This window comes from Mastacembelus armatus, chromosome 19 (genome assembly GCF_900324485.2).
Source record: "Mastacembelus armatus chromosome 19, fMasArm1.2, whole genome shotgun sequence".
Classification (NCBI taxonomy): domain Eukaryota; kingdom Metazoa; phylum Chordata; class Actinopteri; order Synbranchiformes; family Mastacembelidae; genus Mastacembelus; species Mastacembelus armatus.
Window position 1 is genome coordinate 7,401,039 of NC_046651.1, and position 25,692 is coordinate 7,426,730.

At 40.9% G+C, this 25,692-nt stretch overlaps 4 protein-coding genes across 11 annotated transcripts; 3 read left to right on the plus strand and 1 right to left on the minus strand.

Annotated features, from left to right (window-relative positions):
* Positions 1–4,316: 4,316 nt before the first annotated feature.
* Positions 4,317–11,029, minus strand: desi1b (desumoylating isopeptidase 1b). Of its 3 annotated transcripts, none has more exons than XM_026314985.2 (6): positions 10,347–11,029; positions 10,175–10,196; positions 9,955–10,066; positions 8,832–8,941; positions 8,126–8,248; positions 4,317–7,065 (listed from the first exon to the last, which is right to left on the minus strand). In XM_026314985.2, the coding sequence occupies exons 1-6, from the start codon at positions 10,432–10,434 to the stop codon at positions 6,984–6,986; spliced, it is 537 nt and encodes a 178-aa protein (XP_026170770.1). In that variant the 5' UTR covers positions 10,435–11,029; the 3' UTR covers positions 4,317–6,983. The 3 variants fall into 3 exon arrangements, with proteins under 3 accessions (XP_026170770.1, XP_026170771.1, XP_026170774.1); XM_026314986.2 differs by having other exon boundaries at positions 9,991–10,066; positions 10,347–10,952; XM_026314989.2 differs by having other exon boundaries at positions 4,319–7,065; positions 9,997–10,066; positions 10,347–10,812.
* A 461-nt stretch (positions 11,030–11,490) lies between these two features.
* xrcc6 (X-ray repair complementing defective repair in Chinese hamster cells 6) lies at positions 11,491–16,283 on the plus strand. 3 transcript variants are annotated; one of them, XM_026314981.2, is made up of 13 exons: positions 11,491–11,569; positions 12,363–12,451; positions 12,647–12,756; positions 12,923–13,064; positions 13,302–13,553; positions 13,667–13,853; positions 14,000–14,186; positions 14,386–14,554; positions 14,720–14,881; positions 15,099–15,228; positions 15,375–15,475; positions 15,575–15,691; positions 15,775–16,282. In XM_026314981.2, the coding sequence occupies exons 2-13, from the start codon at positions 12,379–12,381 to the stop codon at positions 15,972–15,974; spliced, it is 1,830 nt and encodes a 609-aa protein (XP_026170766.1). In that variant the 5' UTR covers positions 11,491–11,569; positions 12,363–12,378; the 3' UTR covers positions 15,975–16,282. The 3 variants fall into 3 exon arrangements, with proteins under 3 accessions (XP_026170766.1, XP_026170765.1, XP_026170767.1); XM_026314980.2 differs by having other exon boundaries at positions 15,772–16,281; XM_026314982.1 differs by lacking the exon at positions 11,491–11,569 and having other exon boundaries at positions 12,370–12,451; positions 15,772–16,283.
* A 741-nt stretch (positions 16,284–17,024) lies between these two features.
* On the plus strand, positions 17,025–19,678 carry LOC113135784 (manganese-transporting ATPase 13A1-like). Its single transcript, XM_026316069.1, has 7 exons — positions 17,025–17,062; positions 17,230–17,271; positions 17,446–17,647; positions 17,789–17,931; positions 18,041–18,152; positions 18,232–18,375; positions 19,279–19,678. Exons 1-7 carry the CDS (start codon positions 17,025–17,027, stop codon positions 19,387–19,389), a joined length of 792 nt encoding a protein of 263 aa, XP_026171854.1. The 3' UTR covers positions 19,390–19,678.
* Positions 19,679–19,844: 166 nt separating this feature from the next.
* On the plus strand, positions 19,845–25,426 carry LOC113135204 (X-ray repair cross-complementing protein 5-like). 4 transcript variants are annotated; one of them, XR_003296141.2, is made up of 14 exons: positions 19,845–19,927; positions 21,080–21,168; positions 21,364–21,473; positions 21,640–21,781; positions 22,019–22,270; positions 22,384–22,570; positions 22,729–22,915; positions 23,115–23,283; positions 23,449–23,610; positions 23,828–23,957; positions 24,104–24,204; positions 24,304–24,420; positions 24,504–24,819; positions 25,167–25,426. XR_003296141.2 is itself a non-coding variant. In XM_026314983.2 (13 exons), the coding sequence occupies exons 2-13, from the start codon at positions 21,096–21,098 to the stop codon at positions 24,701–24,703; spliced, it is 1,833 nt and encodes a 610-aa protein (XP_026170768.1). In that variant the 5' UTR covers positions 19,845–19,927; positions 21,080–21,095; the 3' UTR covers positions 24,704–25,138. The 4 variants fall into 4 exon arrangements, 1 of the variants encoding a protein (XP_026170768.1); XR_003296139.2 differs by having other exon boundaries at positions 24,501–24,819; positions 25,167–25,425; XR_003296140.2 differs by having other exon boundaries at positions 24,501–24,819; positions 25,293–25,350.
* Positions 25,427–25,692: the final 266 nt, after the last annotated feature.

The window sequence follows — 25,692 nt, forward strand, 5'->3', positions numbered from 1 at the left end:
TGAGAACAGAACAGCAACAGTCTTACTTGAACCAACTCTTAGAAGGTGAAGATATCTTGGTTTTGTCTGCGATATGGTTATATGTTGGTTTCAGGTCAGGTCTGCATATGTGTTAGTCGAGTAAATCTGGTTAGGTTTAGCTAGTAGGTCATCGGTACATGAGGCTGCAAAAAAAAAAAAAAAAAAAAGTGGCTCATGATCAGGTTTGGTTGTTAAAAAACATTCCACTATGAGCCTGGGCCTGTCAACAACTGGAGCCAGCTGGTCATAGTTCCTAGCATTGTCAAATCCAACAGCCAATCGGTTTGAACATGCAGTGATTTTAGTGTAAATTTTGTTAATAATTTCTAAGATCTCTTTCTGTACTTCACGTACAGGAGTTTCATCTGAGGAACCATTCATTTAAAGGTACAATGTGTAAAATTTACAGTGATCTATAGCAGAAATGAAATAAAGTATTCATAAATATGTTTGTCATTAGTTTGTAATCCCCAGAAAATACCGCCTGTTGCATTTTCTTAATCTTAATCTCAATGAGTCTTAAATCTACACAGGGAGCAGGTCTCCTTTCACAGAGGCAGCCATGTTGACTCACCATGTTTATACCGTAGCCCTGAATGGACAAACCAAACACTGGCTCTAGACAGGGAACTATGTTTTGTTTAAAAGGTGACGGCCACTGTACCCTCCCTTATGGCTGGAAATAGGGTGTGAAGAGTGACGGGTGCTCACAAGGTTGCATTCTGCAATCTTACCACTAGATGCTGCTAAGTCTTTCACATATTACACATTGCATCTTTAAATCTGGATGCACACTGAAATTCTTTTACATTTATTGGCAACCAAAAGGACCTGCTACAACATACTATACATCCCTCTACATCCCCTGCTCCTTCCCCCTACAGGACCTACAGTTTGACATTTGAAGAAACAGTTATAGGCTTTTTTACAGCGAGTTAGATGAGAAGACAGACACCACTCTCATATCTGCCAGCAGCTGGTTGGCTTCATTTAACAACCATGGGACAAAACATCTGGAAGTTACCAATACTGTGCAAACGCATGTCATTTACATGCATATGCTTAATCTGTTAAATATTTAACAGATTAAACAAACCATAATGTGGTACTTGATAAGCTTCAGAGATGCTGATAAGTGGGTTTTGCCACCTTTAGACAGATCCAGGTTAGCAGATAACAGCATTTATGTTAAGCCAAGTTAACCAATTGTTGGAGGTGGCTTCATATTTAACTGTTACTCGCTACAAAAATCTGGCCCCAGATGACCTTCTAGATGAGACTACACTGAAAATTAGAGCTGCATCCTCATAGCCATCTCTAGGCAATAGCAATTATAACTATGTTTACTTAAAGATCAATGCATTCAAAATTTATTTATATAAGAAATTGTAGATAACATAAGCTAACATAACATACAAACATAACATATACCATTTCAAAACTGTATAATAAATCAACCATCTTACAGTATCACAGTTCAGGTTATTTACAGGTCCTGTGCCTTTTTATGCTGTTTTTTTTTTTTTTGCCAAGTTTCCTTCTGTTCAGCTATAAAAACACATCTACTCTGTTGCATCTCTCAGTCTACCTCCATGCACAGCTGTTTTCTCCTCATTCCCATCTCTCTTTTTGGCCTCTGCCACCTTCTTTCCACAATGAAGCGCTTTGCATTCTGTGCCATCAGGCCAACTATACAGGGACAGCATCCCCCGGGTCACATTAACTCGATGGTGAGGACAATGCCACCATCATGTCAACTCCCATCAGCCTCCATCCTGACTGAAGAGAGGCAGAGGAGGAAAGAGAGGGACAAGAGCCAGAGGCTGGCACTCTTCAGAAAAGAAGAGAAAGGGAGAAGAGAAAAATAGAAAAACAAACATACAAGGCTTAGTGTTTTTTGATTTTTTCTGTTTTTTCCCCTTGGGGGAAGGAAAGGGAAGGAGTCACTGTGGATCAGGGTCTCTCACTACCAAACTGTCTGGGTCATAACTGAGTGTGCAGATGTGTGTGGATGCCTGTGTGTAATTTCCAACCTGCAGGCACCATTACAGGGGAATTCACTGAGGCATTTTCAGGCCTGGAGCGTTAGACAGTTCTCATTTCGTCTCTGAAGGCTGGACAGCAAAGGACACGTTGCTGAGCTGTGGCTGCTGCAGTGAACGTGCGACGCTTAATGCAGTGATTCCGCTGTACTGAACTGCACAGCAAAGGGAACTGTTAACGATGATTGGACATGTCCAGAAATCCTTCCAAAAGGTTTCATGGAAAGTTTGTACTGAAAGAGCAGATAGGATTTTATGATGCAATAGTGTCTATTTGAGTACAGTAGGTATAGAGGAGCAGCTGAACTGTGACACAGATGCAAGAACTAACAGAATGGACAAAATAGAGCAGTGCTAAATGAGCCCTGACCAAGACCAACCTCTCTGCAGCTAAAAAGAAGACAAAGAAACATGACTTCACCAACATCAAAACTGAACCAGAGAAACATTGAATTCAACAGCAAAATGTCAACACTATGAATGTTGCTGCAGTGGTGACAGCATGGGCCAGTAAATGGAATAGTAAATTATCTGTCCAAACATATACAACTTAGCATTAAGACTCTCTCTAAAACTCTGTCCAGTACATGAGCTGTGTGCAACTCAGTCTCACTTTTGTTCATAAGACTCGTCTTCCCAGCAAGATGATAAGCAAAACAAATGCAACAAAATTAAAATGAACTGATTCAAACTAAGTGAAAATGTGATTACATCTTCACAGAGATGCACTTCTCACCCAGATACCAAACCCAGATGCACATCTGCCTTCATGATCCCAGACACACACACAACTACACACACAAGTGTCTAATAACCTAATGATTAGAGGAAAGCTGAAAATGATTATTTTTTTAGCATCTTGCAGACTGAGCCCCTTGCCTCCATTCACTATCATTCACAACCAAACACGTTTTAACTATCTATGCAGTCTGTTATAACCAGTTCTAGTAGATGCAGAGTCGATAAATTACACGAAGAGTCCTGTGGTTGAAGCTGTAGTGAATAAATTGAACACTTGTTTCTCTTCCACTGAACACATCTAGTCCTTGTTTTGTTTCCTTGCAGTCTGATGCAAAAGTTCACCATGTGTGTAATTAATCACATTTTCTCATTACTAGTGCAGCAGAGGATTCTGGGCAGGCATCATTTCCTCTTAATGCTTGATGTTGTGAGTTAAAAATGTTGAGATTTGCTGGTTTATATACAAAAAAAAAAACAAAAGAAAATTGCTTTTTATAAGTGAAACAGCTTTAGTTCTTCGCCATGAAAAAGTGCTTCCAATGTTTTTCTTGGTATGAAGTGCTGATTTTTCCACCCAAAACAACGAGTGTCCTTCTGTTCTCTGTAGGTGAAACAAACCACTTTTTAATCTATTTATGATTAATGTTTTACATCTTGTGTATATTATATTCACTCTTTTGAGCACATGGCTTTTTTAGGTTTCATCTAGTGCAAACATCATCTGGGATTCGTGTGTTCTGATTTCTTTAATCCAACAATGTGTAAATATGTTTAAGGAAATTTCCTATATATTTTGTTTATATAAGGGCTGTATCATTTTTCAGTCTTAGTTTTAAGAGAATTTGTTACAACTGCTGTCAATGTCAGATTTTAATATATTAATACATGATTTTAGTAACATGAAACATGGCACTTATAGAGATCTATATTAGTTCGGTTGTGTAATATCTAATGTGCAATAGAGGAGGTACAAGTATGAATACTGCATTGTATGTCACATTACTGCAGTGGGTTTTCATATTAGTGGCAAACCACAGTGACACAAATTACCTATAGTGTTGGACAAAGCAGCTATGCAGCAGACAGGCTGTCCAAACCACTGACAATGTTTCTATTGTGAGATTTCACAATAGCGTCTGATAAAATTAGATGCTGTCCAAAAAGCCAGGAGCAGTGAGTATAAATTTGAACCGAAGTGAAACGTTAGTGAGCATACAATAGTATGTTTAAAACAGGTTTGCACAGGCAGAAAGGAGACTGCGATATTAAATGCCATGTAAAGACACTGTCACTGTTTTGTTTGCACTATGAACCTCTGCAGGTAACACCTGCAGCACCTAGCAGTACCTGTTTAACAACACAATATTTAAATGAACAGAAGTATGAGAAATACATATATACAAACCATGATAGCCAAGTGTATAACCAAGTGTTTTGGTGTGATATACAATATGTACCTGTTCTTCTTATTACAACAGAAAAGCCCATTTATACCTAAATGTTCTTTACAGACAATTGTTCAGTCACTGACGCTACTTTTGAAGATGAAACATTAAAGACTGTAAAATGAATATAAGGCACTGGTTTGATTTGTGTTTTTATCAAAGAGACATTGGACCTTTAATTCTTTTGAACAAATACTTAAGCAGCAGGCACCTAATTGGGTCCGTTCCCACTCAACAGAATGAACACAGACAAAACTCAGCCGGACAAGCAAGATATGATAATTGCACAACAAGACTTATTAAAAGTGATAACATACTTTGAGAGAATGTCTTGCAGTAAATAGGGTGTGCTAGAGATGGGCATAATTACCATTTGCACAGTTCTAATTAACAGCTACTTATGAAAGGGAGCTTCATTGTGCACAAATACTGTGTCACTGTCAGCAGCTCATGTCTCTGTAACCACTCATTCACTCATCACGTTTAGAAATAGAAGTAGTGCTGCAAACACTGGCTGTCACCACCACAGTGAACCTGCAGTGTCACCTTGTGGCTGCTCTTGGTACTACATGAAGCCAAAGATTTACTGGTGGTGTCTGAAGTCTTAATCTAATTTTAATCCTCCATCACTCATAATCCAGTAACAACTCCTTTGACTCAATACAGTACATGAAACAACACTGCATTACTTTGTAGATACAGTAGCATTGAAATCTGGTCAGTTAGCCACAGAAAACACTTCAGAGCACAAGAATTTTAAGAAATAAGAGATTTTTTAATTTCATAATTTGAATCAAGTTTCAAATGTCACATCTAAAAAAGTGCAAGTTGTCAGTACTTTTTGTCTTTTTATACTTTCGAATTATGAAAATGTTTATCAACTATGTGACGGGTTAACAAAATAACGTGATATGACTATGGTTAATAAGATTAGCTCACCTTTTGCCAACAGGTTCACTTAAGTGCAACAAAAAAATCTAAATAACCCAATTTAAATATCTTAATTTGAAAAAGAAACCACATATGCATTTAGATTTCAGAGAATTATATGTGGCTTCAAAGGCATTTTGCAACTACCTGCAAAATTAAAGACCTAACACAACCTGCAGATGCCCCTCAAACATAAGCAGGTATAACAACAGGTTAAACAGCACTAGAAACGTATTGATAGTAACAGTATTTTGAAGGAAACTCAAAAGGGGTTTTGTTCTGCACCATCAGGATGTGCTTGCTTAAAGGATTAATGGTCACAGAATAATGGAGGTACGTGGCTCTTGGCATTAAAAATGTAACAAAGAGCTGGTTTAGTCATATAAATACAAACTACACAATGCCAGTGTTCAGTGTTATCAGACATCTTTCTGTCTGGATTTGTTTTGTTTTAAATTGAGCAAACTGAAAAAGTGAAAGATTTACAGATGACTGGCCCAGCATTTAAAAAAAAAACCCCACAAACCTTTGCACCTGAATGAAGCACAAACATCTCAGAGGCTCCACCCTTATACGCTCTGAAAACAATGCCTTAGTTTTGGACAGACTGTTCTCAGTGAACAGAACTGTTCTACTTCCTTTAACTCTCAACTCATATTAATGACTCTAGGGGAAACAATTCAAAAACAGGAACAACACAGTAAAGCAAGGATGATTAGAAGAAGGGTTCAATTATTAACCATACCAATATTTTAATTCAAGTGACCCTCAGCTCCTTGGGAAACTACCTGGTCTAAAGACTTTCTGAAGGGTCAATGTATCACCACTGCCAAGGAAGTCATGTTTTTGGTCTGTGCAGAGTAAACTGGTAGAAAATATGGCTGGCACCCATTAAAAGGGTGACTAGTTTTTGGTACTGCTCTGGATACAACACTTTTAGAGAAGAACTTCCTAACACTGTGGCATTTAGGAATGTCTGTGATAAATGACCTGTGATGACTTACCTCAAACAAACAATCTTGTTTGTTGTTGTATTTTGATACAAACTGGGATGCAACGCAAAATGAAAAGATCAGTTTAAAAATGTAGGGGTTTCAAAACATAGGGAGCAGATTGTTAGGTCCATTAAAACACATTAAAAACAAAGTGAGTGCTAACTGGCTGAATATCAAAATGATAAACAGACTACCTGATGATGAACAAATGTGCATGGCAAACAAGAAGCATATGTATGAATATGAGCAGGGCTTTACTAGAGCTGGGTTTAAATTCTGTGCATACCAAAGAAACACAATTTTTAAAATAATTTACCCATGTAGACTCATATCTGATTCAAGTTAATCCATTTCTAAACTGGCTGTTCAGTTATAATGCACTACCTAATTAACTGCTATACATGGACGAGGATTTATACTTCAAGAGTACAAGTGTGTGAATGGATGAATTCAGCCTCTAAAATTAAAACACAAATCCAGAGGATGTATAATAATTTGGTTTAACTAGGGGAAGTAGCTTCTCCATGAGCACACATGAACCACCTCAGGCTGCATGGTATTTATCACACCCAGAGTAGAAAGCTTCTCTTTTTAGGCCCAGGGCCCAGAAGCTGGAACACCGTAAAAAGTCAGATATGAAGAACTTGTCAAAACTGATTTTTTTTTTTTTTTTAAAAAAAGAGTCCAAATGACAGCTGGTTAGCTGAGAATGTGATTTGACCGCAGTCACAGATGTTATCAGGCTCTGGCTGGGATCGTCCCACTCAAAACTTTAAATCTAAATATTTTTTAAATATGCACAACCCTATCTACCGCTGTCCAGTTATGTTGTTTCCTCCAGGATTTATGACGATGGAGTCCAGTAAGGGACGGAGAGCCTGGCCAAATGGCCTACAGAGGAAACAGAGCAGACACTGCAGTTACACTGAAACCAAAAGGAATAAACAAATGACAATATGGGGGTGAACCAAGATGAAGAGTCTTTCAATCTGAGACAAACACACACAGGGAGACAGAGTCAGAAGGAGATAAATAATGGACTGAAGTCTCTGTGCCAAAATAACTAACATTTCAGTATTTTGCAATAAATTTGTTTTGTTGTATTCAGTATTTATATATTTTGCAGCACACATCAATGTTACAGTGTCACCTCATGGGTGAGGTATGAGTGGAACTGAGCAAAGGAAAAATCTATCACATCTTCTCACACCAGTGATCATCAGCATATTTGATGTGATGTTCAGTACACAATGTAATGTGCCATCTTCCTAAAACTGCTCCTTTTTAACCTTGCCCCTGCTTCTTTGTCTTTGGTTAAATGTAAAGTTTATTTGCAGCTGAGACTCAAAGCAAACTCACACCAGATGCCAAAGTCAAGCTTCAGCCCAAAACTAGCATTAACTGACTAATGAGTCCTGGCTCTATGACTCCATTACAGCAGCATTATATCAAGTTACGAGGCTGACAGTTCAGCGATTTCTGAACTTTTCAGGTAACATGTTGGTACTGTTTGTAGAGGACGTGCTTAATTCAGCTTAAAAGTCACATTATCACTGTGACAGGATGTTGAACTGCATCTAATACTTGAAACACAATGAACAGCAGAGTTTTGTATGTTGTGTTTCGTTTCACAGTGACAGTGAGTTGAGCGGGGCCAGTGAGGGTCTGACCTGTCACTGACGAGAGCTGCTAAATGTCCAGCTGTTTGAAATGACTACTCGTAGTTCTTATGAACGTCACTAGATGGCAGGCATGATTAATTTACAGGCCGCATTTTGACAGTTCAGGGTAGAGAAGCTAGGACGGCAACAGATAAGCTGCAGGTAACACGTCTTGCCCCCTTTTAACTTGATTTAACAGACTATTTGTTAAAATCTTAGTTGCACCTTTAATGTTGACTCAGATCAGATCACATCTCCTCCATGAAGCTTATTAAACTGAGATGACTTACGTGGATAGTACTTCAGATGGGAGGTCTGTGATGTATGACGGGATATTTCTGCCTGTAAGGAACTGAGCCACCTCGTTGCTGAAAGTGTTGCAGTTGTGGTCAAATAAGTTGTACTTGTCCACACTGTTGAACATATGAACAAAGAGAAACAGTAACAGAGACATAAATTCAGAGTAAAGAGAGAGGCCAGACAAGTGCAGAGGGCTGGGTCAGTGGCAGGAAAAGACGAGACAGAGACAGTCTGACACAAATAACAGCAAAAACTGGGGGAGCTTGAGACTTCAGATGTAAAGTGGAACTAATCCGCTAATGATTAAAGATAATGTTCAAAATATCATAGAGATAAATACTAATACACAGTTTGACAATCAGGACATCCGTTTTATTATTGTATGGTAGGTGATGTTTTTGAATTGTTTGTCTTCCAGGTAGTTTTTTATTAAACTATTTATTTTTCACTTGGTTTTGCACCCACTAGCTTTTGTATCACCAACATAATTATTCGAAGTATGATGAAGATTGCTAATAATGAGTTACAGAAAAGTGTCCAAGAAACTGATCACTTTTACTACAATTATGGTTTATCAGAAAAATACAATTTATTTCAAAAATCCTGTAGTGGTGAAATGAGCCATTACCCACCCAACACTCTGATGTTCAGAATCAACACGATCGTATTTGAATGTGTTTTATAACTGTATTTTACCTGTATGTGGACTCTGCCAGTGAGATCAAATGCTCCATCAATATCTCTTCAGGCACCTCAGTGAAGCCCAAGTCAACGACGGAGTCGGGCTCACCCAACGGGGTGCAACCCTATGACACACACACACACACACACCTTCTTACTGACACTTCGGTAAAAGCTGTTTTTCTTTTTAAACGTTATGTTTTTAAATGTACAGTGCACAACAGAAGAAAGTACACTGTGCAATATTACTTAAATGTCAAATGATTCAAAATTGGATCACTTCAGTATATTTGTTATATTTAGGGTGAACAGTGAGGTATTTGCTCAAGGCAAGTCAGTACATGTTTCATTACTGAGATTTACATCTTTTATTTTGTATTGTACTTCATGTGCACCTTATTTTTAATGACAGACTTGATGCTCCTGTGCACTAATTTCTAGGGAGATGTTCTGATGTTCCTCTCCCACAGTGTGTTTAAGCTGCTCTCTGCTAGAGGGGTCATGTTGGTCCATCCAGTCTCCATTTGGTGTGATTTGGATCATTATTATGCTGCCAACCTATTGGAGACTGGGAGTATTTCTGGTACATCCACAGGGATTTATTGTGCCATCTATAATGTCATCTCCCCAACATTTTTTTCACTCATGCTGCCACATTTCGTCACACTCCCACCTCCATGCTTCACGTTAGTAAAGTCCTGGCCAGATCCAAACATGGTGGACCCCGTCAAACCCGAACAAATGGATCCTGGTCCCATGCGGCCACATAATGTGCTCATCAGGCTTTATTAAATATTCTTTAGCGACATTTAATCTAGCAGTTTTGTACCTAAGAGCAATAAGGGTATTTTCTTGGATTTGTCCATAGAGGCTGCCTGAGCTGAATGGAGAAAGTACCAGTGCTAACCAGGATCATGAACTAAGATCAATTGGAAATCACAGGTGTCTGTGTGTTTTCATGATCTGTTTTTCTAATTTGTGTCAGTGATCACATTCACATTTTAAACACAGTCTTCCTAAAACCCTTGTTTCTGATGGTTCATAAAAGGAAACACTCCACTTGTCTGCTTACAAAGTTAAAGGGAAGTGATATCATTTTGAATCATTTGGTTTTTTAAGTGATATTGACCAACCTAACCTCTGTTGAGTGTATGTATAAAAGGATGGAGCTGAACCTTACAGGTGGACAATGGTTGATGCCTTCTCCAACAAAGTAGTACTCTTTTCCATGGACCACGACAGCGGTGTGCCTGAAAAACACCAAACAAAACTTTTCTATTGAAACAAAGCCATGAAGTAACCACCGGGTCTTCGTCGGGGACGCTTCTTCAAAATAAACCTGTGAAAGCTGCACTCACCATATCCCGTCAAGCTGTTTTCCTGCGGGCACAAAACAAACAGGTTCACGTTAGAAATGATTAGAGCTCCTTGTTATCCAGATAGCAGGAAATAAAACCCAAGCTCCGGCCTCACAATAGTCATTCCCGAGGCGCACTATGCAACTTTGCGGCTTTAAAAAAGCAGACTCACCGAGCATAAGAGGGCTGAGCTGGCGGGCCATGCCTTTGGACAGGTCGTAAATGTAAAGTTTCACTGGGTATGAGTCCGTGGGCTCCATGCTGCACACAGAGACGTCTTCAAAATGACAACCACAGTCAGCTCAGTCCGAAGCTCAGCTGACTCACGTTCACCTAAAGCTGTCAGCTAGCTACATAAGGGTGTTACGCATTAACTGGTGACAGCATTAAGGTGATTCCGCGTGAGCGTGGCTGTGATTGGGAAGGCCAGGAAGGTTGTAGGTGGCTGTGACGATGCCTGTTCAAAACACCGGCTACCTGGATGAAAAGTAGTTGTTGGTCTAAATGTTCGTTTCATTCACTTTAGCGATTTAGCTTGTGTAACGTTCAGACAAAATGAGCTGACAGTTTGACGTTGGCGTTTAGCTCGGATAAAGTGCGGAGATCGCGGTACCATGTGCCAAAGAGTGACACCAGATTGACTGAGAAATGGCTCTTTAATGTCCAGTCCACAGTGACACTTCTGTCATCTAAACAGCTCATCGACATTAGTAGTGAGTTCAAATCAGCCTATATAAACTGTTTGACATGTACCAATATATATACATATATGTACACGTGTGATATTGTATATGTACATGCTCGTAATGACTCGTCCTAATGTTTTCATTTATTTCTGCTCAGCCCATAATCAATACAGACAACGTGATCACAATGTTTATTTCCTGGATTGTCCACAATTGGTCCTGAAAAGTCACGCCCACAAAACGTCTGTCTCACGCACGCGGATATCACCAGATAATCTGACCGCAAAAGTTAAACCGGAACATCGGTAGCAGACTAACATAGAAAACTTTTTCACTTTAAAACAAAGTTTATCCTTGATTGTTCTTCTTCTGTTTTGTGGCGACTGGCAAACAATTAGGAATTTAATTAAATGCCTCAGACTATTTTAATTGAATGCAGAAAATAAAGTAGTAAAACAACTCCACTAGTAAGAGCATGCAGCCGGTGCTGTGTCACTATCTGACTGTAAACAAAAGAGCCTTTCCTGTTCCGGAGACGAGCCTCTGCAATAAAATCCCACCTACTTCACTGGGATTGGTCAGAACCGTAGATTGGCAGAGAAACGTCCAATAGACGACAAGACGTTTCTGGCGCTTCTTCAACGTGCTCGTTCACGTCTATTAACGCGCCAGGCAAGTCTGCACTGGGAAGCAGCGCGATCAGATAAAGGTAAGTAGTTAGTTAACTGTGTGTCCCTGCAACTTCCACAGACCGTATGTGTTAATGTGTCTGGTCTACGTACTCTGTGTGCATCATTAATACGATGCAGTTATAAACTAAGCCACCAACAAATTAAATCGAAGTTATGCTAACGAACTGTGGCAACCACCATCCCCTGCGCAGCAGGCACTTGCAAAATAAAAGCTGGAAATCCGTCACAGAGTAACAAAACTACCACGTTACAGGTGCAACAGTTTTTCAAATACCTTATGTGTTTTTCAAATACCATTGATGTCACATCACTTTATATTATTGGTAACTGAGTTGACAAACTATTTTGTAAATCTTCAATTTATTGAGGTTTCAGTGCATAATTTTCATACAATATGATCATGAAAATAAAGTACATGTCACTGTTCTTCCATTCAAATTCATTATAAAATGAAAACGGTGCCTTAGGCCTCAGCTCATGCACAGAAGGTTACAGTCTTTTGTTACTGAACTTAAATGTAGAACTTGTCCAGAAATCAACAGACAGGGTGCCAGTTTCCCATACTGGACTCACACTCACACACACACACACACACACACACACACACACTCAAAGCTTACAATTTGGCAACTTCAGTAAATTAAACCATTTCACTCATTAACTCACTTTGCTTCAGGTCTGAAAAGACAAAGACGTGCTTTGTAGAAGGAGGACTGGCCCCATCTACCCCAAGCTGCGAAGCTACAGCGGCACCTTGTTATTTATTATTTATATTTTTTTGCCCCTACCTGTCCCACTGCTCTTTGACAGGACCTAAACAGCCCTAATGGCAGAGTGGGCCGCTTACTACCAGAATGATGATGAGGAAGGGGAGCAGGAGGAAGGAGACCATTCTGTAGGTGAGATGAAAGCATCCTCATAGTCCATGTAAAGCTCAAATTATACAAGATAAGTTAACTATTGTCAGTCTCTCTGTTTGGTTGTTTTTGCCATCTGCTAGATTTTTCCTCTACTATATTATGTTTCTCAAAAAGTTATGCTTGAACCCTTAACGTTGAATCAAAACAAACTGTGCTCCCTGTCTTTGTTTGGAGACTACAAGACCACAGGGAGAGACAGTTTGGTCTTCTTGGTTGATGCCTCCAAGGAAATGTTCATCAAAGGAGAGGATGGACAGCCATCTAACTTTGACATGACCATGCAGGTATATTGGCCCATTATATTTCACTTGTACTGTTAGTTTTTTGTCCTTTCTCTAAAATGTGTCAAAGGCATGCCACAATAGATTCACCTTTAGTGTTCTCAGTTCTCAGTTACACCTGCTTTCATTTATCAGTCAGATGATCAGTGTCTGGGTCCTGTCCTTGTAGGTCGTGCGCAGTGTGTACACCAGTAAGATCATCAGTAGTCACAGGGATCTGGTGGCTCTAGTGTTCTTTGGCACAGAGCAGAGCAAAAACCCCAAGAACGCATTCAAGAACGTCTACGTGTACCACAACCTCAACGAACCAGGTAATACACTGTATTATCAGACTAACGCATGATCGCAGCTCATCTAAGAGAACTTACCAATGGAGTTCGCAGATCTTTGAAAAAACACCACTGGTGGCACTGTAATGAGCCATTCTCCTTCAGAATCTTCTTCTTGTATTTTAAATTATGTCTTAACTTGCTAGACATATCTTTATCTTTCTGTTCTTCATCACCTGCCTTTTCACGTGTTTATGTGCTACGTCTTATTATCCACAGGGGCGAAGCGAGTGCAGGACGTGGATGCTCTGCGTGGGGAAAAAGGAGCCCAACTAGCAGCAGAGACCATGGGCAGTGGAGAGACGTCATTAGGCGACGCCCTGTGGTGCTGCTCCAACCTCTACAGCGACATCAAGCTACGCCTCTCATATAAGCGTCTCATGATCTTCACTTGTAGGGATGACCCACACGGGGGCGACAGTGCAAAGAACAGACAGGCACGCACCAAGGCCAGTGACCTCAAAGACACAGGTGGGTTTGTCTTATTATACCATTTAGGCTGAAAATACAGATGCATTTGTACATTTAAAACTTTGTATTGCTGCTTTTATAAGGCCTCACCTGCCTCATCCCTCCTCTCCTAGGTGTTAATATTAACTTGATGCACCTGATGAAACCAGGTGGCTTTGATGTCCCGCTCTTCTTTTGTGACATTGTAAGTCCACCAGAGGATGAAGGTGAGTTGGGGTTGCAAATGGAGCCTTGTACCAAACTGGATGATCTCCAGAAGAGGGTGCGAGCTAAGGAGCTGAAGAAGAGAGCCATGGCCAGGTAGAAATAAGTGACAAATTTCCATGTTTAGACAGATTATATTTTAATTCATATTGCTTTTTTAATTCTGTGTTAGTTCTGTGTTTTTTGCATTCATCTTCTTTAATCTGTTTAACTAAATTATTCCTCCTCTCTGCTGTCTTTAGATTAAACTTGTGTCTCGGTGAGGGCATAAATGTAGCAGTAGGAATTTATGCAACTGCTGTGTCAGCCCGAAAGCCTGGAGCCATCAAACTTTACAGGGAAACCAATGAGCAAGTCCGCAGCAAAACCCGCACCTTCCATACCCAGACTGGCAGCCTGCTGCTGCCCAGTGAGATAAAGAAAGCCCAGGTAAGACCAGATTGAGTATAATGCAAATCTTTAATTTATGATGATTACCCACCAGAATGACGCGATGACAAACAACTGACCAAAAAAATGTATCAACTGCAGAAAAAAATTTCACCTGTCATTGATCATCAGTGATTTTATTCAGTGATTTTTTTTTGGTTCTTTTTTTTTTTTCCTCCTTGGTGCGTGTCTGCGACAGGTGTATGGTAAAAGGCAGATAGTGATGGAGAGGGACGAGGTGAATGCCCTCAAGAAGTTTAATGATCCTGGGCTGTTGCTGATTGGGTTCAAACCTATGGAGAGGCTCAAGCTGCACCATCATATCCGGCCCGCTGTCTTTCTGTACCCTGAGGAGGACGAGATCACAGGTAGGTCCGTGTGTCTCTGTCTGCCTGAGCAATGAGGGTCTTTCTAATACCAAAAGTTTTCCTCTTGAAAAGGCAGACACTAAAACCAAACTGAAATCAACAAAGTGAGATTATAGTACCAGCCCAGCGGTGAACTAAACCTCGTCTAATCCTAATCCTCCTCAGGCAGCGCATGTCTGTTCTCTGCCTTGTTGAAGAAGTGTAGCGAGAAGAACGTGTTCGCTCTGTGCCGTTGCATCTCCCGCCGAAACTACCCTCCTCAATTTGTTGCTCTGGTGCCGCAGAAAGAGGAGGTCGACGAGGGGAACGTACAGATTACAGCACCAGGTAGTGCACTGCTGTTTAACAGGAGTTTTACCAGCTTCAGTCAAGCCAAACAACCCCACTCATAACACACGTGCTCACTCTTCAAGTATCGCCACTGTATTTGTCTTCTTTAGGCTTTGAAAATACATGTTCTATTTATTAATAAACAAGACTCTGGCAAATAGTTCAGGCCCTTGACATGTACTGTGGTTTGATGGCATCACATCACCTGTATCAGGTTTCAACGTGATCTACCTGCCGTACGCTGACGACATGAGGACTCTGGATCCTCCCCAGTGCCCGTCTGCCTCCCAAATCCAGGTGGACAAGATGAAGGAGATTGTCTCTAAACTGCGCTTCAGATACAGGTGACTGCACATGTTCAGCACTTTACACAGATTTTAGTTTGTAGAATAAATGTAGTTAAAAACTGAGGTATTATCTTTGTTCATAACAGTGTCATTCAGTTTTATTCCTATAGTGACAGGTTTTCATTTTTTGTATTGTGATACAGGAGTGATGCTTTTGAGAACCCGGTCATTCAGCAGCATTACAGGAACCTGGAGGCCTTAGCTCTGGATATGATGGCTCCAGAAGAGACCGAGGACCTCATCAGTAAGATCCAGACAAAAACACAAATCCTTGTTTCTTGCATGGCTGTCTTTGTCTCAAACTCTCTCTGCCTCTTTCTTTGTTTCTTCTAATCTGCCTCAGTGCCAAAAGTAGCCCAGATTGACGGCCGCCTGGGTCCTCTAGTCCAAGAGTTTACAGATCTGGTCTACCCTGCAGGCTACAATCCAGAGACCAAACCAGCTGCCAAACGCAAAACAGGTCAGAGCTGCAGTCGTAATAAAAACAAGTAAATACAGTGAAGAGCCAAGGGTTTGATGGAGTAACTCATTAACTTGCAGCAGACACTGGAGGAGCTGGAGCTGAGAAGAAGCCCAAGGTGGAGGTGCCAGAAAACGAGCTGAGGGCCCACATGCAGAACGGCACCCTGGGAAAGCTGACCGTACCCGTGCTGAAGGAGGCCTGTAAGCAGTTTGGGATTCGGACCACTGGGACAAAGAAGCAGGACCTGATAGATGCTCTAACTGATCGCCTGGCCTCATGAGAGTTAGATGTCTGACTGTGCCTTCGCAAGCAGGTGCACTGGCTTTCAAACAAGTGCACTTGCCTTAAACCCAGATGTAAAAATGCCTCAAGCCACTCTGCACGAACCTAATTCGGGTAATTTGGGGATCTGTAGTTTTTTTTTATTCCAAGATAAACCTGCCACATTTACAGCAGCAAAAAAAAATCTGCTGCTGGATTAAAGATCAAAGTTATCGGTAAGGCAACATGGTTTAGTGCAGCTATGTGCTAATGTCTGCAGTTCAGTGTCAGTCACACATTACACAAATAATATTTAAATGCTAAATAAAAAAAAAAAAAGGACTTTCAAACTTGGTCATAATGTAAGTAGTACTTTTGCATTAATAAAACAAGTCTTTTATATATCTGGATGTACTTTGTTTAATTACAGTTACTGCATGAGTTAATACATCTTAAGCAGCAGTTCCAGTTATTGTTGTAGCAAGGAAAAAGGTGTGTCCGTCCAAAGTAAGACTGCAGCATTGTCAGCATACCTGGACCTTGTTTTGCCACACAGGCCGTGCTCCTGTTGAGGGCAGGCCTGAGCAGGCAAATATTGCTGCACAATAGCAGGAAGAAGGGATTACATACGACTTTGACCGCATGTGAGTTGCACCAGGTTTTGACAGATTGGAAGTCACCAACTGATTGACTACACACCAGGTAATTTGACTTTTATCTTTACTTTAAACTGTAGAGAGCTATCTAGGCATTCTGTTTTACTTTACCCTCTTTTGAAACATAACATTTATTCCTTTTGTTGGTCTGAACTGTTGTAAAAATGATGCAGAGAAACTTTATTTTGCGCTAACAGATTTCATCCTGGCATTCCTAGTTTTTGTTTGAGTTGTAAGGAAACAGGGGAGAGAGAAAGAGGCATCCACGACAGAATCCAGACCTTTATCACCTGTTAGTTCAGGAGGCAAATTGAGCTCCAGGGGAGCCAGACAGAGGGTGACGGCTCAGAGAGAAGAGCAGCTTGCAGCACAGAAGATGTGTGTCTCTTCAGGAAGGAGCTAATTGACCAATAATGTCAGTTCTTCGATTCTTTCGTCCCCCCTTTGTATGGTAGCAGAAAGTCATTCATATTTATAGGGCCACTGAATGCAGCATGTTGTGTTACTAGCATTAACAAAACCATAAATAAATAGCTCAACCAACAATAATTGTGCATTTTATTAAAATGATAGAGGTATATTGCATTGACCTAAACATCAGGGTTTATTCTATAACAGGAGAGGATCAGTCAAGTCCTACGAGAACTTGAAGAAGATCAGGTACAAGTAGTGAAACTGGGTGACACCTCCATCGCAGCCCCTTTCACCTCCAAACTCTCCTCTATACAGTGCAGTAAGTAATGCATGTTTGTAATTTCAGCTTTTGCCCTTGACAGAATTGGTTGAAAAGTTGCTGTCCACTTCTGAAACATGTGGCTTTGTCTTTTCCCACAGTCTGCCATGTAATAAAGCAAGGCCGTTGCACTCTGGTGATAACACTCCAGATGTTCAAGATTCTCGCACTCAATGCCCTGGTACTGGCCTACAGCCAGTCTGTACTCTACCTCGAGGTGGTCAAGTTTATTTAGTTGATTTCCAGGCAACTCTGCAGGGCCTGCTCCTGGCTGGATGCTTCCTCTTCATCTCTAGATCAAAGGTGAGAATTTCTCTAAGAAAAAAAAGGCTCTCCATGTTTCTGATTTATTGTAGCAGCAGGATCATCTTTACTGACATGCCTAGTCTGTTTGATACCAAAGAAATTAAGAATCTTTTTTTTTTTTCTCTCCTGTTTACACAGCCCTTGAAAACATTGTCTCGGGAGCGTCCCTTACCAAACATCTTCAATCTTTATACAGTGTTGACTGTGCTGCTTCAGTTTGCTGTTCACTTTTGTAGTCTGGTGTATCTATACAGAGAGGCACAAAGCAGAAGTGCGCCCAGGTAAATCACAGAAAGACAGAGGGAGTTTGTCTCTACAAGATTGCTATTTATTTTAAAAGTATTACATTCATGCATTATAATAATATTTCATTTGTCCTCTCTCTTGCAGAGTTGAGCAGTTTGTAGACCTGTATAAAGAGTTTGAACCCAGTCTAATTAACAGCACTGTATATATAATGTCCATGGCCATGCAGATGGCCACCTTTGCTATTAACTACAAGGTACTTACTCTTAATCTCATTATTATCTCTCTATATTCTTTATGCTGAAAGAGACTTAATGCATGTTTGTGTCTGATAGGGTCACCCCTTTATGGAGGCTCTCAGCGAAAATCGACCACTACTATGGAGTATCGTTATTTCAGGTTTAGCGATTGTGGGACTCCTTACTGGTTCCTCACCAGAATTCAATGATCAGTTTGCTCTTGTAGATATTCCAGCTGAGGTGAGCCATAATTATTTTACTGTTTTGTGTTACAGTTTTCCCTGATTCCTAAGGCACGTTTTCAGAAACAATTTGCCATTCATTTTTTTCGAAATTACACAAACATTCTCAAAATGACATTCAATGTACTCTGGAGTACTCTCAAAATGACAGTCAAAAACACACAAAATGCCTGCCTCCTATACAACAGAGGGATTACTTTAACATACTTCTACCAAAAAGGTGTTTTTTTTTCCTAAAATAGTATTTTAGGCGAACTTATGTTATTTTGAACTATGTAACATTGTGGCACTGACATACTGATTGCCGTTACTCGAACACACTCTGAAAAGACATTTAAAACAATGCAGACAGTGAAGAAATGTTCTTATCCTTTATTTCAAGACACCAGATGGCATTATTTGCAAGCCATACCGCCAACTGCAGTATCTTGCTCATCAGTACATATCGCTGCCTCCCTCCAGCAGGTGGCTGCCTTATGGTTCTGCAAAAAAATATCCATTATCATTTTGCAACAAGCTACAGTGGGAACAGAGTTCCAAGTAGCGGTGTATACATGCACTATAAGAGTACATATATACATGCATTACAGCATAGTACATAACACCAATGCAAAGTATCATTTTTATCACCTCTGTGTGGACAAGAGATGCAACCATAAAGAAAATCAAGCTTGGTTACACTCCCTGTCCAGCTTCCCTCATGGTCATCCCAAGTAGAACTTTGCAAAAAAAACGTGTGAATAATGTTTACAGTGATGGGAAAAGTGTTTACTGTTTAAAAACCTGAGGTAAGGGAATGGATTTGATGCTAAAGGAGATTATTACAGTATGTTATATGTAATAGACTTGTGATAATCATGTGCCCCCTAAGGTAACCTGTCTACTATTAACTCCCTTGCAGTTCAAATTGATCATCGCCCAGGTACTGGTGGTGGACTTTGTTGCCGCTCTGCTGGTTGACCGTGTCCTGCAGTTCCTGCTGGGCAAAGGGACTCTCAGGCTGCCTTCTTGAACTCAGTGCCAATCACTGCCCTTATCAGCAAAACTGTAAAGGGAGAGAAGATTTTGGAGGAGCAAGAGAAATAAGCTGTTGTGACATATAGAAGACAGCTGAGACATTCATGGCGTGCAGAACCACACCCTGCGTATCCCTCTCTTTGTCCTGTTCTGTCCCTTCTTAACCCAAAGTTTATCCTTGATTGTTCTTCTTCTGTTTTGTGGCGACTGGCAAACAATTAGGAATTTAATTAAATGCCTCAGACGATTTTAATTGAATGCAGAAAATAAAGTAGTAAAACAACTCCACTAGTAAGAGCATGCAGCCGGTGCTGTGTCACTATCTGACTGTAAACAAAAGAGCCTTTCCTGTTCCGGAGACGAGCCTCTGCAATAAAATCCCACCTACTTCACTGGGATTGGTCAGAACCGTAGATTGGCAGAGAAACGTCCAATAGACGACAAGACGTTTCTGGCGCTTCTTCAACGTGCTCGTTCACGTCTATTAACGCGCCAGGCAAGTCTGCACTGGGAAGCAGCGCGATCAGATAAAGGTAAGTAGTTAGTTAACTGTGTGTCCCTGCAACTTCCACAGACCGTATGTGTTAATGTGTCTGGTCTACGTACTCTGTGTGCATCATTAATACGATGCAGTTATAAACTAAGCCACCAACAAACTAAATCGAAGTTATGCTAACGAACTGTGGCTAATTAAAGCTATGCTAGTGTTTGTACAAAGCAAGATGCTGTACTGTTCAGTTTTAATATCTAATGCTTGTTTTTCACCTTTCTCGAGTTGAATCTTTGCTCTCAGTTGTATATTTGTGTAACTGTTGAAGTTTTGCCTATGTTGTTAGCTAGTGCCCTGTGTACACAGGATGCTTATACAAACTACTATGGCAACCACCATCCCCTGCGCAGCAGGCACTTGCAAAATAAAAGCTGGAAATCCGTCACAGAGTAACAAAACTACCACGTTACAGGTGCAACAGTTTTTCAAATACCTTATGTGTCCTGCTGTGCCCTGTCACGAGGGCTGGGTATCATTAAGGACGTCGTAATACGATCTATATCTCGATACTATTCGATACGATAACGAAATGTACTGCTATATATTGCAATACTCAACATTCATTATTCAAAATTTAAAAATAGTGACGGAAATACAACTTGCTCCTTACCACTAACATAATCTAATAATGCACAGTCACATCACTTTATATTATTGGTAACTGAGTTGGCAAACTATTTTGTAAATCTTCAATTTATTGAGGATTCAGTGCATAATTTTCATACAATATGATCATGAAAATAAAGTACATGTCACTGTTCTTCCATTCAACTTCATTATAAAATGAAAACGGTGCCTTAGGCCTCAGCTCATGCACAGAAGGTTACAGTCTTTTGTTACTGAACTTAAATGTAGAACTTGTCCAGAAATCAACAGACAGGGTGTCCAGTTTCCCATACTGGACTCACACTCACACACACACACACACACACACTCAAAGCTTACAATTTGGCAACTTCAGTAAATTAAACCATTTCACTCATTAACTCACTTTGCTTCAGGTCTGAAAAGACAAAGACGTGCTTTGTAGAAGGAGGACTGGCCCCATCTACCCCAGGCTGCGAAGCTACAGCGGCACCTTGTTATTTATTATTTATATTTTTTTGCCCCTACCTGTCCCACTGCTCTTTGACAGGACCTAAACAGCCCTAATGGCAGAGTGGGCCGCTTACTACCAGAATGATGATGAGGAAGGGGAGCAGGAGGAAGGAGACCATTCTGTAGGTGAGATGAAAGCATCCTCATAGTCCATGTAAAGCTCAAATTATACAAGATAAGTTAACTATTGTCAGTCTCTCTGTTTGGTTGTTTTTGCCATCTGCTAGATTTTTCCTCTACTATATTATGTTTCTCAAAAAGTTATGCTTGAACCCTTAACGTTGAATCAAAACAAACTGTGCTCCCTGTCTTTGTTTGGAGACTACAAGACCACAGGGAGAGACAGTTTGGTCTTCTTGGTTGATGCCTCCAAGGAAATGTTCATCAAAGGAGAGGATGGACAGCCATCTAACTTTGACATGACCATGCAGGTATATTGGCCCATTATATTTCACTTGTACTGTTAGTTTTTTGTCCTTTCTCTAAAATGTGTCAAAGGCATGCCACAATAGATTCACCTTTAGTGTTCTCAGTTCTCAGTTACACCTTCTTTCATTTATCAGTCAGATGATCAGTGTCTGGGTCCTGTCCTTGTAGGTCGTGCGCAATGTGTACACCAGTAAGATCATCAGAAGTCACAGGGACCTGGTGGCCCTAGTGTTCTTTGGCACAGAGCAGAGCAAAAACCCCAAGAACGCATTCAAGAACGTCTACGTGTACCACAACCTCGACGAACCAGGTAATACACTGTATTATCAGACTAACGCATGATCGCAGCTCATCTAAGAGAACTTACCAATGGAGTTCGCAGATCTTTGAAAAAACACCACTGGTGGCACTGTAATGAGCCATTCTCCTTCAGAATCTTCTTCTTGTATTTTAAATTATGTCTTAACTTGCTAGACATATCTTTATCTTTCTGTTCTTCATCACCTGCCTTTTCACGTGTTTATGTGCTACGTCTTATTATCCACAGGGGCGAAGCGAGTGCAGGACGTGGATGCTCTGCGTGGGGAAAAAGGAGCCCAACTAGCAGCAGAGACCATGGGCAGTGGAGAGACGTCATTAGGCGACGCCCTGTGGTGCTGCTCCAACCTCTACAGCGACATCAAGCTACGCCTCTCATATAAGTGTCTCATGATCTTCACTTGTAGGGATGACCCACATGGGGGCAATGGTGCAAAGAACAGACAGGCGCGCACCAAGGCCAGTGACCTCAAAGACACAGGTGGGTTTGTCTTATTATACCATTTAGGCTGAAAATACAGATGCATTTGTACATTTAAAACTTTGTATTGCTGCTTTTATAAGGCCTCACCTGCCTCATCCCTCCTCTCCTAGGTGTTAATATTAACTTGATGCACCTGATGAAACCAGGTGGCTTTGATGTCCCGCTCTTCTTTTGTGACATTGTAAGTCCACCAGAGGATGAAGGTGAGTTGGGGTTGCAAATGGAGCCTTGTACCAAACTGGATGATCTCCAGCAGAGGGTGCGAGCTAAGGAGCTGAAGAAGAGAGCCATGGCCAGGTAGAAATAAGTGACAAATTTCCATTTTTAGACAGATTATATTTTAATTCATATTCCATTTTTAATTTATTGCTGTTTTTTCTTGCATTCATCTTCTTTTTTGGGGATTTTTTAAAAATCTGTTTAACTAAATTATTCCTCCTCTCTGCTGTCTTTAGATTAAACTTGTGTCTCGGTGAGGGCATAAATGTAGCAGTAGGAATTTATGCAACTGCTGTGTCAGCCCGAAAGCCTGGAGCCATCAAACTTTACAGGGAAACCAATGAGCAAGTCCACAGCAAAACCCGCACCTTCCATACCCAGACTGGCAGCCTGCTGCTGCCCAGTGAGATAAAGAAAGCCCAGGTAAGACCAGATTGAGTATAATGCAAATCTTTAATTTATGATGATTACCCACCAGAATGACGCGATGACAAACAACTGACCAAAAAAAATGTATCAACTGCAGAAAAAAATTTCACCTGTCATTGATCATCAGTGATTTTATTCAGTGATTTTTCTTGGTTCTTTTTTTTTTTTCCTCCTTGGTGCGTGTCTGCGACAGGTGTATGGTAAAAGGCAGATAGTGATGGAGAGGGACGAGGTGAATGCCCTCAAGAAGTTTAATGATCCTGGGCTGTTGCTGATTGGGTTCAAACCTATGGAGAGGCTCAAGCTGCACCATCATATCCGGCCCGCTGTCTTTCTGTACCCTGAGGAGGACGAGATCACAGGTAGGTCCGTGTGTCTCTGTCTGCCTGAGCAATGAGGGTCTTTCTAATACCAAAAGTTTTCCTCTTGAAAAGGCAGACACTAAAACCAAACTGAAATCATCAAAGTGAGATTATAGTACCAGCCCAGCGGTGAACTAAACCTCGTCTAATCCTAATCCTCCTCAGGCAGCGCATGTCTGTTCTCTGCCTTGTTGAAGAAGTGTAGCGAGAAGAACGTGTTCGCTCTGTGCCGTTGCATCTCCCGCCGAAACTACCCTCCTCAATTTGTTGCTCTGGTGCCGCAGAAAGAGGAGGTCGACGAGGGGAACGTACAGATTACAGCACCAGGTAGTGCACTGCTGTTTAACAGGAGTTTTACCAGCTTCAGTCAAGCCAAACAACCCCACTCATAACACACGTGCTCACTCTTCAAGTATCGCCACTGTATTTGTCTTCTTTAGCCTTTGAAAATACATGTTCTATTTATTAATAAACAAGACTCTGGCAAATAGTTCAGGCCCTTGACATGTACTGTGGTTTGATGGCATCACATCACCTGTATCAGGTTTCAACGTGATCTACCTGCCGTATGCTGACGACATGAGGACTCTGGATCCTCCCCAGTGCCCGTCTGCCTCGCAAATCCAGGTGGACAAGATGAAGGAGATTGTCTCTAAACTGCACTTCAGATACAGGTGACTGCACATGTTCAGCACTTTACACAGATTTTAGTTTGTAGAATAAATGTAGTTAAAAACTGAGGTATTATCTTTGTTCATAACAGTGTCATTCAGTTTTATTCCTATAGTGACAGGTTTTGATTTTTTGTATTGTGATACAGGAGTGATGCTTTTGAGAACCCGGTCATTCAGCAGCATTACAGGAACCTGGAGGCCTTGGCTCTGGATATGATGGCTCCAGAAGAGACCGAGGACCTCATCAGTAAGATCCAGACAAAAACACAAATCCTTGTTTCTTGCATGGCTGTCTTTGTCTCAAACTCTCTCTGCCTCTTTCTTTGTTTCTTCTAATCTGCCTCAGTGCCAAAAGTAGCCCAGATTGATGGCTCCCTGGGTCCTCTAGTCCAAGAGTTTACAGATCTGGTCTACCCTGCAGGCTACAATCCAGAGACCAAACCAGCTGCCAAACGCAAAACAGGTCAGAGCTGCAGTCGTAATAAAAACAAGTAAATACAGTGAAGAGCCAAGGGTTTGATGGAGTAACTCATTAACTTGCAGCAGACACTGGAGGAGCTGGAGCTGAGAAGAAGCCCAAGGTGGAGGTGCCAGAAAACGAGCTGAGGGCCCACATGCAGAACGGCACCCTGGGAAAGCTGACCGTACCCGTGCTGAAGGAGGCCTGTAAGCAGTTTGGGATTCGGACCACTGGGACAAAGAAGCAGGACCTGATAGATGCTCTAACTGATCGCCTGGCCTCATGAGAGTTAGATGTCTGACTGTGCCTTCGCAAGCAGGTGCACTGGCTTTCAAACAAGTGCACTTGCCTTAAACCCAGATGTAAAAATGCCTCAAGCCACTCTGCACGAACCTAATTCAGGTAATTTGGGGATCTGTAGTTTTTTTTTTTTTTTATTCCAAGATAAACCTGCCACATTTACAGCAGCAAAAAAAAATTATCTGCTGCTGGATTAAAGATCAAAGTTGTCGGTAAGGCAACATGGTTTAGTGCAGCTATGTGCTAATGTCTGCAGTTCAGTGTCAGTCACACATTACACAAATAATATTTAAATGCTAAATAAAAAAAAAGGACTTTCAAACTGTTTTATGTGCATCACAATATTAGAAAAAGCTACGTCACTATAAACTTGGTCATAATGTAAGTAGTACTTTTGCATTAATAAAACAAGTCTTTTATATATCTGGATGTACTTTGTTTAATTACAGTTACTGCATGAGTTAATACATCTTAAGCAACAGTTCCAGTTATTGTTGTAGCAAGGAAAAAGGTGTGTCCGTCCAAAGTAAGACTGCAGCATTGTCAGCATACCTGGACCTTGTTTTGCCACACAGGCCGTGCTCCTGTTGAGGGCAGGCCTGAGCAGGCAAATATTGCTGCACAACAGCAGGAAGAAGGGATTACATACGACTTTGACCGCATGTGAGTTGCACCGGGTTTTGACAGATTGGAAGTCACCAACTGATTGACTACACACCAGGTAATTTGACTTTTATCTTTACTTTAAACTGTAGAGAGCTATCTAGGCATTCTGTTTTACTTTACCCTCTTTTGAAACATAACATTTATTCCTTTTGTTGGTCTGAACTGTTGTAAAAATGATGCAGAGAAACTTTATTTTGCGCTAACAGATTTCATCCTGGCATTCCTAGTTTTTGTTTGAGTTGTTTGAATAATGTGAGCATTGACAAACGTCAAACCAGGCGTTCCTTTCACCTTTTTGGGGCTTTTATG